Below are 12,535 nucleotides of genomic sequence, written 5' to 3'. Positions count from 1 at the left end.
GCCCTCAGGCCAGCAGCAAAGGCTACACCTGGGAGCTTCTTAGAAATGCACATTTTGGGCCCCACCCCAGATGTACTGAATCTGAGACTGGGGGACAAGGCCCAGCAATCTGATTTAACCAGCCCTTCAAGTGAGCTTTATGCAAGCTCAAATTTGAGAACTGCTGTTCTAGTGAAAGCTCTTTAGAAGGAGAAGGGTTGAGAGACCCTGTTGAACAGAAAGAGCATAGGAGGGGCCCTGAAAGGAGATTGAGGACTGCCATATTTTATCAGTTCTAAGATGCACATTTTCTCCAAGTTACATCTCTGAATTGGGCTGCCTGTCACAGTTACCATTGACCAGGTGGCAGCCGTTTCCTGGTTGTCACTGCTCTCAAATGCACCTCAAAAGTTGCAGAGTAGGGGCCAGTGGCCTGAGACAACAGTGAACATTTTCTTAACAAAGCCCTTGATAGTAGAGAGGATGAGTCTGTGAAAAAAACCTGAAAACAATGACTGATCAAAAATGAATCAGGAGAGTTAGACTCTGAGATATGTTAACAATATTTTAACCAATCTGTTTTTCTTGTGTTTTCTCTTATGTATGTGTAAGAAGGCTATGGGATCAAATAAAATCTGGAAAAAAGCTCCTTTTTTTTTTTTTTTTTTGAGACTGGGTCTCGCTCTGTCCCCCGGGCTGAAGTGCAGTGGCACAATCTTGGCTCTCTGCCGCCTCAACCTCCCTGGGCTCAAGTGATCCTCCCACCTCAGCCTCCAAAGTAGCTGGTAACACAGGGGCACGCCACCAGGCTCGGCTAATTTTTTGTATTTTTGGTAGAGATGGGATTTCATCATGTTGTCCTGGCTGGTCTTGAACACCTGGGCTCAAGTGATCTGCCGGCCGTGGCCTCCCAAAGTGCTGGAATTACAGGCATGAGCCTAATCGGTGGATTCTTTTTTCTTTCTTGACTGATGCACCTTACCGTTGAAAGCATCTTAGTTCATTACAAACCAGGCAACTAAAAAAACAAAAGAAAGCAAGCACTCCAGAGTTGATGAAATACATACAGAAGTGGTCAGAGATGCTGCAAGAGTCCCTGCAGAGAGAAGGGAGATGAAATCTAACAAAGTAGTCTGTTTTAAGAGGGTGGCAATGGGTGTCTGCTGCTTCAGGAAGGACCAGGAGGAGAAAGACCAAGAGGAGACAATTGCATTTGGTAGCTGAAAGGTCACTGTTGTGGAATTCTAGGATTCTCTGGGTGGGGGCTCTTGCTTTTGATTCATTTGCATTCATTATCTATTCAACAGATATTAATCAGGTACCAGGATTGAGATACTGTACTTGAGATACAGAAATGAAAAACATAATAATCTCCATTCCCAAAAAGTCCACAGTTCAGAAGGGAGGCCCACAGGTACAAATGTGATTAGGAAACACTAAGGTAGCTGCTTTCCGTGTGGGGATGGGGTGGTGGGGAGAAACATGTGAGCCTGTCTGGGGCAGTAGGGAAGAAAGTGTCACCAAGGAGGCCATGTGAGAGCTGTGGCTCCAACGAGGAGCTGGCCAGGAGGACCACATGAGGAGTGTCAGGTAGAGGGAGGCATGGGAGGGCTGGGGGCTCCATGAGATCCATGAACTATTATACTTACTGATAGTTCAGGTCTGCTGGAGCCTACGAACTGGAGGCCTCAGTGAGAAGGGATTAGGATGGACAAGTTGGAAATGGTCAGATCATAAAGGGCCAGGTAGGCTTTGCCCTGGAGTTTAGATTTTGTTCTCTGCTCTAGGGGACAGCAGGTGGAGAATTTCTTAAATTTATACTTTAAATTTATTTCTAATTCTTTTCAAAATAAGGTATGCAAATAGTTTAAAGAGTATAAAAGAAACATAACTTTTAGGCCAGGCACAGTGGCTCACACCTGTAATGCCAGCAATTTGGAAGGGTGAGGCAGGCGGATCACCAGGAGTTTGAGACCAGCCTGGCCAACATGGTAAAACCCCGTCACTTCTAAAAATACAAAAATTAGCCGGATGTGGTGGTGGGTGCCTGTGATCCCAGCTACTTGGGAGGCTGAGGCAGGAGAATTGCTTGAACCTGGGAGGCAGAAGCTGCAGTGAGCCAAGACTGTGCCACTGCACTCCAGCCTGGGTGACAGAACGAGACTCTTTCTCAAAAAAACAAAAAACAAAAAATAAAAAACCATAAAGCATACATATATGTTTATATAAATATATGTTTTTGTATAATGAAAGATCGCAATCACTGGCGCTACCCATTCTCCTCCCACTCCAATCCAGGGTTAACCATTTAAAAAAAAAATCTCTTCTTCTATCATTTAGTAATATTGTGATTTTATAGCTATATTTGCTGACAGCAACTTTTACCTTCTTTCTTGACTTTCTGTTATGGAAGATGAGTTAGCTCCAGTTACACAACCCATCCCAACACACACACACACACACACACATGATCATCCCACTGTCCCAATATGGTTATATTCACAAAATAATCTATTTTGCCTATTGCCATTTCCTTCTTGACATGTCCTTGACTTTTCTCGTGGGTTGTATTCCCTGTTTTCTGGATCCTACCTTTTCCCTTTTTTTTGGTTCACTCCTTCTCTGGGGAAAGCACATAGTTCATGGGTGCCCTCAAAAGGTACAGGAGAGGTAAAATTGGCAATACCTTGTATATGTGGAAATGCCTCTATTCCATCCTCCAACCTTCACATTAGATTCATATCTTGGTTTGGTACAGAATTCTAGTTGAAAATAATTGTCCTTGGACAGGCGCAGTGGCTCACGCCTGTAATCCCAGCACTTTGGGAGGCTGAGGCGGGCGAATCACCTGAAGTCAGGAGTTCGAGACCAGCCTGACCAACCTGGAGAAACCCTGTCCCTACTAAAAATACAAAATTAGCTGGACTTGGTGGTGCACGCGGGTAGTCCCAGCTATTTGGAAGGCTGAGGCAGGATAATCGCTTGAACCTGGGAGGCCAAGGTTGCAGTGAGCCAAGATCACACCACTGCACTCCAGCCTGCGTAACAAGAGCGAAACTCGATCTCACACACAAAAAAAGAAAGAAAGAAAAGAAGGAAAAGAAAATAATTGTCCCTCAGAATTTGGACACCATTGCTGCTTTGTCTTCTAGCTCCTGATGCTACTGTATATTGAGTCTTCAATGCCTGACACTTTCTGAGGTTCTGCAGTGTGGCTAGCTTATTTCTTTTCTGGATCCCTTGCTTTAGCTACCTAGGTTTCTACTTTCCTCATTCTCTGAGACAGTTCCCACTCCTGTCCTGCCAGTTACTGGACTTTTGGGATGACGTGTAGACAGGTGTGCTCCATGTACCACGATGAGCCAGAGAACCGATAAACTTGTCTGGGAAAGTTATTAACCGACCTCCAGGAGGCAGTGTGGAGGACAGATTGGAAAGGGAAATGGAGACAGGCTAGTGCATGATAGTAGTCAAAAGGGGTGATGAGTGTGAAACTAGGACTGTTGCAGAAGGGAGGGAGGGAAGAGGTATCAGGAAGTAGGATGAAAAGAATCTTAGGGGTAGATATGGAAAAATCCAGGAGGCCCCTTCATTTCTGACAGGTTGCAGGTGGCTAGTCATCCCCTTGTGTGAGACAAGGGATACAGTAAGAGGAACAGGTTGGATGAGGATGGGTTCAGTTTGAGAAAGGGGAGGGCCCAGGGGACTTCCAGGTAGACACATGAGTAGGCAGATGGCTATAAGGGCATGGGCACTGGCTGCAGATCATTGCCAATTAAGTGAGAGTGGAAGCCAGTGGCATGAATGAGATCATCCAGCTCATGGTGAGGGGAGCATCGGGAGGGCAGAGGACCCTGGGCAACACAGAGATGAAAGGGATGGTCCCTGTCTCCAGGGGTAAGTAAATAAGGGAGTGGAACTGAGTGACCATCACCCCAGCCCTTTCACAGGAGATGCACAGAGTGGTACCACTTGAGCTCTGTCATTAGCCAGCAGCCTCTGAGCCCACAGGTCCCCAAGAGCTCTTTGTCTGAGCTTAGCAACCCCCTCCCTGAGCCTGTGGCAGGGCTTCCCCACTCCCTGCAGCCGTTGGTGAACAGCTGAGGGGGATCCCCTGGGATTTCCTTCTCCCAGGGAAGCACAGGATCAAAGAGAGCTGATGGTGGTTGTTACCCCTCCGCCTTAAGGTCATGGAGAAGTCTAGGTCAGGTTCTACCAGTACCTGCCTCCCTCCCACAGGCACCGGCAGCATCCACTCTGAGGTCTAGGGATGGGAGGCAGACCTTAATGTTCTCAAATATCAGAGTTGGTGGCTAGCCTCAGATCTGACACCTAGAAAAGGCTGGAATCCTTTGGTTGTGTCTACGCTGTAAGACAGTCTTGTCCAACCTGTGGCCCAGGATGGCTTTGAATGCGGCCCAACACAAATTCATAAACTTTTTTGTAACAGGATGAGTGTTTTTGTTTTGTTTTGTTTTGTTTTTAGCTCATCAGTTATCATTAGTATATTTTATGCATGGCCCTAGGCAATTCTTCTTCAGTGCAGCCCAGGGAAGCCAAAAGATTGGACACTCCTGCTGTTTAAGATCTGCCTGAATATAAAAATAAGCAGAGCAGCCATGGTGGCCTGCTTGCCAGTGCCTGCACTTCACTAAGACCTTCGTATGCTTTCTGTCACTGAATCTGGGGAACTTTTATTTTTTATGTGTTTATTTTTGAGATGGAATCTCACTCTGTCGCCCAGGCTGGAGTGCAATGGCATGATCTCTGCAACCTCTGCCTCCTGGGTTTAAGCGATTCTCCTGCCTCAGTCTCCCAAGAAGCTGGGATTACAGATGCCCACCACCACGCCTGGCTAATTTTTTGTATTTTTGGTAGAGATGGGGTTTCACCATGTTTGGCCAGGCTGATCTCAAACTCCTGACCTCAAGTGATCCTCCTGCCTTGGTCCCCCAAAGTGATGGGATTACAAGCATGAGCCGCTGTGCCTGACCTGAATCTGGGGAACTTTTTACATAAGAACTTTATGAGCTGGGAACTGTATCCATTTTACAGATGAGGAAACTGAGGCTCCGAGAAGTTAGGTGATGTGCCCAAAGTGGAGTCTGCACCTGTCTATACTGAATACACTCCCAGGTTAGAACCTGGAATTTTTGCTAACCATTGGCTGTGTCCCTGTCCTGAGAGAACTCATCCCCAAAACTTCCACACCTCAGCTGCATGTGTGTGTGCCGCCAATGTCCTGTCCCTGTTCCTGCACGCTCCTAGGCCCGCCTCAAGAGACCACAGGAATTCTGATGGATTAATCTCATCACTTTATCGAGGAGGCACTTAAAAAAATTACAAAGCAAGGCCGCCAGCCTGGCTTTGCTGGCAGCCAGCCGCTGGGGCCATAAAACAAATTGAAAGGAACCAAAATAAATAAATAATTTATTTATTTTGACACACACTGACACACACACACGTACACACACGTGCATGCAGGCCGGCCCCCAAAGGGTGAAGAGCCTGGCTGGGGACTTGCTGTTAGCACTTGGTCCTCTTGTCCTGGGAAAGCACCAGTACCAGCTCCACACACACACTTCCTGACACCCCTGCTCTGAGCAGCAGCCTGTGGCCTATCCTTCCTCAAAAGGTGACAGATTGGCTGAGCAGCTGAGAGCAAAGCATGGGAAAAGTGAAGAACATGCAAAGGGTGTAGGGGTCCCAGGCAGCTGGAGCTGTGAAGCCCAGGGCAGGCCCTGTGAGCTCTTTGCACAGTGGCTCAGAGCAGGCTGGACCTGACAGGCTGGGTCCCAGTCCTTGCTGTCCCATATCCTGGATTCTGTTCACTTTCTTTTCTTTTTTTTTTTTGAGAGTCTCGCTCTGTCGCCCAGGCTGGAGTGCAGTGGCGCAATCTTGACTCACTGCAATCTCGGGTTCCTGGGTTCAAGAAATCCTTCTTCCTCAGCCTCCCAAGTAGCTGGGACTACAGGTGTGCACCACCACACCTGGCTAAGTTTTGTATTTTTAGTAGAGACGGGTTTCACCAGGTTGGCCAGGCTAGTCTCGAACTCCTGACCTCAGATGATCTGACTGCCTGGGCCTCCCAAAGTGCTGGGATTACAGGTGTGAGCCACCGCGCCTGGCCCCTCTACTCACCTTCTTATCTGTAAGATAGAGAAAAATCTATTTACCTCCAGGGTTGCTGGGAACATGAAAGCCTCAGGATCCGTAAAGCAGAGCTGTGGCTACTCCCTAACAAGCACTGGCCAGTGTGAGCTCCCCGTGTGTGCACAGTGAGTGGCTTGGTGTCCCAGGCAGTGGGACTAGAGAGGAGCTGGAGTACGTGGAGGAGGGAGACAGATACAACACAGGGGACATTAATGGGTTATCAGCACGGAGAAGGAGCACCTCCCCATGTGGGACCTGGAGGAACAGAGGGTGGAGGGAGCATAGAGAGTCTGTTCTAAGCTGCAAAGCAAAGGCCTGGCGGCCTAGGAGACCATGGAGTTCCAGGAAGTGATAGTTAATGCAGAGCTAGTGGAGGAAATCAGCATGTTGAGGCTGCAGAGAGAGGGTGGACCTGGGTGGGGACGGGCCAAATCTTCCAGTGCCTTCTAAGCCAAGATAAAGGCTTGGCTGAATTAGCTTTTATATGTGTTTCCCTCCTTTCTGTTTGTCTTTCGAATTTTACCGGGCTTATATGAATATTGAAATTGTTCCCCAAGAAGCCACCCAAGCCAGAACGCTTTAAGAAATAGTTATGGCTAGATAAAAGCGAAGAGGGGTACAGAGAATCTTCATCCCTTCCCCTTCCCATCACCTCCCATCCTCCAGCACAGAGCATGACCTCCAGCTCCCTCCCTGCAAGAAATGGGATGGAGAAAAAGGTGATGCCTGCTGGACTTGAGAGAGGGAGAGAGAGGGAGAGAGGGAGAGAGATGGAGAGAGATGGAGAGAGGGAGAAAGGGAGGGAGAGAGAGGGACAGAGAGGGAGAGAGGGAGGGAGAGAGAGGGACAGAGAGGGAGAGAGACAGAGAGAGGGACAGAGAGGGGGAGAGGGGGAGACAGGGAGAGAGAGAGAGGCAGAGAGAGGGAGAGGGAGAGAGAGGGAGCGAGGGAGAGAGGGACGGAGGATCACTAGCCTTCACCTGTAGGTCTCCAAGGTGCTCCGGAAATAGTTTTCCTCACCAGTAAGAAAGGATGAGAATACTCACTGAGCCATCATGAGTACTCAATACAGTTAGGCACATTGAGTAATTTTGCTACCTCAAAGCACTTTTTAATGGTAGAACATGGTTCATGCTTGTTCCCAGAAAATCCAATAGAAAAGGTTTCCATCCATATCCCACGTGGGGAGGTAGTGACACAGGGAAGCCCACGGCCACCCTTCTCCCCTGCTGCCCACCAGGCGACCTCAGCTGCTGCGTCAGCACCAGGGGCCTGTCCTTAGGGGGCAGCACTTCCAATTTCCCCATCTTCCTTGTGAGATGCAGGGTGGGACAGGAGCTCTGTGTGGCCTTGGGTAACCCGCTTCAGCTCCCAGAGCCTCAGTTTCTTGGTCTATGAAATCAGACACTGATGTACCTTCAGAGGCTGTTGTGAGGACTGAGGGAGCTGGTGCAAATTGTGCACACAGTAGGTGCACAGTAAATCTTAGCTGCTATTCTTCTGAAGTGGGTAGGGTTTAGTGTGGAGGATTCAGATAGGCAAGCCTCCAGCTCTTCCTTGCTCCCTCAGGAAGTGGGTGTCTGGGTGGGGCTGGAACGACAGATGTGTTCCAGTTGAGAGATTCTGTTCTGGAAAACCCTGGCTCAGGCTGACCTCAGTGACTTTGGGACTTTGGGAACCAAAAAGACACCATAACAAAACAGCACTGTGATGTGCTGTTTTTCATTTGTACCTTCCAGTTGCATTTTTTTTTTTTTTTTTTTTTGAGACGGAGTTTTGCTCTTGTCACCCAGGCTGGAGTTCAATGGCACGATCTTGGCTCACTGCAACCTCCGCCTCCTGGGTTCAAGTGATTCTCCTGCCTCAGCCTCCCGAGTAGCTGGGATTACAGGTGCCCACCCCTACGCCCAGCTACTTGTTTTTTTGTGTTTTTTGTAGAGACGGGGTTTCACCATGTTGGCCAGGCTGGTCTCGAACTCCGGGCCTCAGGTGATCCACCTGCCTCAGCCTCCCAAAGTGCTGGATTATAGGCAGGAGCCACTGCGCCCGGCCACTCCAGTTACATTTCTTTACGCTGCCCCCCCCGACCCCCGCTCTCCACCCATTGCCTTTCCTTCCATTACCAGGCACACTGTAGGTGCTCAATGCATATTCGTTAATAAGAGTCAGCAGGTCAGCGTGCCCAGGGCAGATGCCTGTATTAGAAAGGCAGCCGCAGCGTCTCCTGACTGGACTGTCAGCCCTCCCAGGAAGAGCACTGGAAGGTCAGTTCAACCTAAAGAAGACCTCTGTGTTCACACGGCATAGAAACAGTTGGAAAACTCACCTGTAAAATGGGAATAGTGTTAGTACTTACTTTCTCTTTCATGGAATGGCTATTGGGAAGGACTCTGTAGATCCTTCATTTGCTGCATTCTACCTGCCCGTCTCTATATGGCGGGGGGTGTGCTCAGTGCTGCTGGACCCTGGGGAGCAGCCCAAGGTCTTGGCTTCGTGGGGCCTACAGCTTAAAGGAGCATGGGTTGGGTTTATGGTAGCCATTCTTTGTTTTGTTTTGTTTTGTTTGAGACAGAGTCTTGGTCTGTCGCCCAGGTTGGAGTGCAGTGGCGTGATCTCAGCTCACCGCAACCTCTGCCTCCCGGGTTCAAGCAATTCTCTTGTCTCAGCCTCCCGAGTAGCTGGGATTACAGGCGCCCACCACCACACCTGGCTAAATTTTTTGTATTTTTAGTAGAGACAGCATTTCGCCATATTGGTCAGGCTGGTCTCAAACTCTCACCTCAGGTGATCCACCCACCTTAGCTTCTGAAAGTGCTGGGATTACAGGCATGAGCCACTGTGCTCAGCCTTGTAGCTGTTCTTATAACCCATGAAAGGAGTGGCCTGAAAAATTTATCACAGATTCCCTCTGCTGAACGAACTGTGCTTATAAAATGACCCCCTCGAATTGGATAGTGTTTAAAGCAGTTGTCCGTATGCGGTCTTTAGCAGATTATCTCACTGTTTTGAAGACGAGGAAATTTCAACTTGGTGAGAGGAAGCATATCCCCAAGGTCAGCAAAGCCAGGTGGCCTGGGCCCCTCCAGTGCGATGCAGAACCCAGGCCTTGATCCTGGTGGACACAGAGTTTCCAAGAGGCTCTTCCCGCACATCAGGGTCCCAGGCTGGAGGCTGGAGGAGCCGGTGGTGGTGGTGGTCTGCGCTGATGTTCTGGTCAGCACAGGGGGTGTTCTCCTCCCGGAGTAAAAGGCTAGCTCAGTGAGTTTCGATGTCCCTGCCCACAGGTGGCTTCAACACTGTGGGTGGCCATCCTCTGGAGGGTGTTTCCCCAAGTGGCTGCCTGGTCCACCCACACCTGCTACCTGGAGTCTCCATATGGAAGAGAGTTTGAAACGTTCTGACAAGCACCTCAAAGCACCTGCTTTGAGAACGCTGCTCTGTGGGAGCCTCGGGGTGGCAGGGAGTGGCAGCTCTGGTGAATTAAAATCCCCATCCATCCAGCCCTGTGCTGGCAGGTGGGGACCCTGGGTGGCCAGCACCTGGCAACCCTCTCTGTGTCTGATTGCAGGGAACATCGAGTACAGTTGCCCGGCCACCAATGAGTGTGAGATCACCAAACGGAGGCGCAAGTCCTGCCAGGCCTGCCGCTTCATGAAATGCCTCAAAGTGGGGATGCTGAAGGAAGGTAAGAGGCCCCAGCGAGTCGGGGTTTGCCGTGAGGCTCTGCTTGCTGGGGAGTTTTCATCCCCGTGAGACACCCACAAGCCGCAGACCCGTGTCCCAGGGTGAGACCCAGTCTGGGGGCCCATCTCCTCCCACACCCTGCCAGCCCGCCACAGAGCCTGCATGGCTCTCCTCCTTTAGGGAAGTGCGAATTGGAATTTCTCCATTAAGGATCCTTCAGAACCCCTGACCCCACTTGGGCCCCAGACAGCTGGCCTGGCACTCTGGGAAGGCCCTCCTTTAGGGGCAAACCCCACCTCCACCCTAGGAGGGGTAGGCTTAAGAAGCTGTTATATCCCCCAGCACCCTCGAGGGCTCGGGGTTGGAAAGGACAGACTCATTAAGGCCAGGAATGATAAATAATGTTCCTTTCAGCTGTGAAGAATGGCATTTGTTTTCTGGTGGGTGGACAGGACATGGCTCTTGCCTTGGAAATGCTGGTCCCTTCCTTGTCCCTCTCTTCCCATCCTCTCCCTTCCCTCTCCTTTCTCTCCCTGTGTCCTCTGTCTCTAGAGCTGTGCTGTCTAATATGGCAACCACAAGCCACACGTGGCTCCCGAGCGCTGGTCCAAACAGAGGTGTGCTCAGTGTACAACACATACCCTCTTTAGAAGACTTAATAGGACCGTAAAAAGCAGTGTAAAGTCTGGTGGTGATAATTTTAAAAACATGATTGCATGCAGAAAGGCTAATCTTCTGAACATGTTAAATAAAACATTGTGAAATTAGCATCACATGCCTCTTTTTATCTATTCTTTAATGTGGCTACTAGAAAATTTGAAATGACACGTAGCTGTCATTGGGACAACTGCTCCAGATCTCCTCTTCCTCACTTTCTCTATTGATTTGCTCCTTTTCTTATATTAAAATATTATCAGTAGAGGCAAGGTCTTGTCATGTTGCTCAGGTTGGTCTCGAACTCCTGGGCTCAGGCTGTCCTCCCATCTCAGCCTCCTAAAGTGCTGGGATTACAGGCATGAACCACCATGCCCGGACGATGTTTTTAGTTTGAGTAACCTCGTTCAGTACCATTTTGGGGATGGGTCGTGAGTGTATGTGGTTTCCCTGCTTCTCCAGCTTCCAAGGGGAGCCAGTGACAACTCTTAGAGATCAACTTTTAAGCTCTGGGCCTGGAATCCTTCTAGAAGTGGGAGGAAACAGGAAAAGAGGTGTGTGGGGGTGATCAGAAGGGGCTACAGAAAGAACCAAGGGACAAGTCTGGAATGCAGACCCTTCCTGGAGGGGGAAGGCTGGGAGTGGGCATCTGGAAGCCCAGCCCAGCCTTGGGAGCCCCAGTCTATCCCCTCTCCCAGGGCCCTCCGAAGATGAGGGCCCAGACCTAAGATGCTTTGTCAGAACAACTTGGACCGTCATGTGCTATAGAAATTGGACCTTCCACTTCCGTTTACCACTTCCAGGTCCCCCACTTCACCTCAGCTCAGCCCAGCACCTATGTCCATTAAACAGAAGCTCTTGAGGCAGACCCTCGGTGGCCTTTGTGTCGACATGGCACACTGACTTTTAAAATGCTCCTCATTCAGGGCTTCATTTAACCCCTTTGTGATGGAGCGGACCACTCAGCTCTTAGACAGGCCAGCTGCTTCGTTAGGGGCTCAACCGAAAAAACGATCTCCTTTCCAGATTAAAAATGGGCCACATCGAGCCTGCGGATGTTAGTTCATTTTTGACTCTATATAATTTTGGTCTTGCTCCTGGATAGGATGACCCAAACTAGTGGCTGAACTGGGTCCCCTGACTCCTATGCCAGGCTCTTTCTGCTCCTTCAGAGCCTCCTGGTGTTCACAGATGGGAAAATTGAGGCGCAAAGGCCCCTAGAAGCATGCCTGAGTGCTGGTCTCTCGACTTTCCTCTCCATGTGGTGCTGGGAATCTGAGGGTTTCTAAGCTTTGGAGACTCATTTATTCCTCTTAAGCCCTAGAGACGGAGCTGCTTGACCTGTTGTTCTTACATCCAGAGACGAAGTTGGATGTGAGAACAGCAGGTCAAGCAGAGGGCCAGGGGCCACTTGGTTGCAGCATGCAGCCTCCCTTCCTACTTGACAGCATCCCAGGAACGTAAAGCAGCCAGAAGCCTCATTGTTTTCAATATAGCCCTGAATTTTACAGGTGACAAAATGGAGCCCTGCAGGAGCTGGAGTGAGATGACTCCCACCCTCAGTCACACATTCATTTGAGGGGAGCTGGGCCCAGAGGCTGGAACTTTCCTTGCCCGGTTCAGTGTCTGCTCCCCATGGCACAGGGCAGGGATCGGGGAGGGCCAGAGGGGACCCCCACTCAATTCCTGGACGTCTCGTAACAATGAGCAGAGTCTCTTTAGGGGCTATGCAGTGCTGGCAAGAGAGAAGGGCACTTTCTAGTGGCTTCCCAGAAAGCAGGAGATGGTGAGGGGTGCACTGATGGCAGGAAGGGAGGTGGTGAGGCCCACAATTGACCGGTGGCCGCTCAGACATCCACACTGGCACTTGTCAGAGAAATGAGGTGGACACTACGTGTCCCAGGATGATGGTATTGGGGGTGCTGGGAGGACAGAGGCATGAGACCCCTGCTGCCTCAAGTGGGCAGGACGTGCAGGGGAAGCCTCAGTGTTGACACCCCTGCCCCGCTGCAAATATAGCCCTTTGGTTGATATCCTTTACCCAGGGTGGCAGCTGGGGCCTCCC

At 50.1% G+C, this 12,535-nt stretch overlaps 1 protein-coding gene across 3 annotated transcripts in view; it reads left to right on the top strand.

The window, feature by feature from the left end:
• The window catches only part of ESRRB (estrogen related receptor beta), a 191,723-nt gene that overhangs the window by 142,700 nt on the left and 36,488 nt on the right, over positions 1-12,535 (top strand). For all 3 annotated transcript variants that reach the window (XM_033187334.1, XM_033187335.1, XM_033187336.1), the window contains one exon: positions 9,701-9,817. In XM_033187334.1, coding sequence (XP_033043225.1) covers positions 9,701-9,817 — 117 coding nt within the window. The remainder of the gene's footprint in view (positions 1-9,700; positions 9,818-12,535) is intronic.

Source organism: Trachypithecus francoisi, unplaced genomic scaffold, assembly GCF_009764315.1.
Source record: "Trachypithecus francoisi isolate TF-2019V2 unplaced genomic scaffold, Tfra_2.0 Lachesis_group3, whole genome shotgun sequence".
Taxonomy (NCBI): domain Eukaryota; kingdom Metazoa; phylum Chordata; class Mammalia; order Primates; family Cercopithecidae; genus Trachypithecus; species Trachypithecus francoisi.
This window is presented reverse-complemented; position numbering and strand designations above follow the sequence as displayed.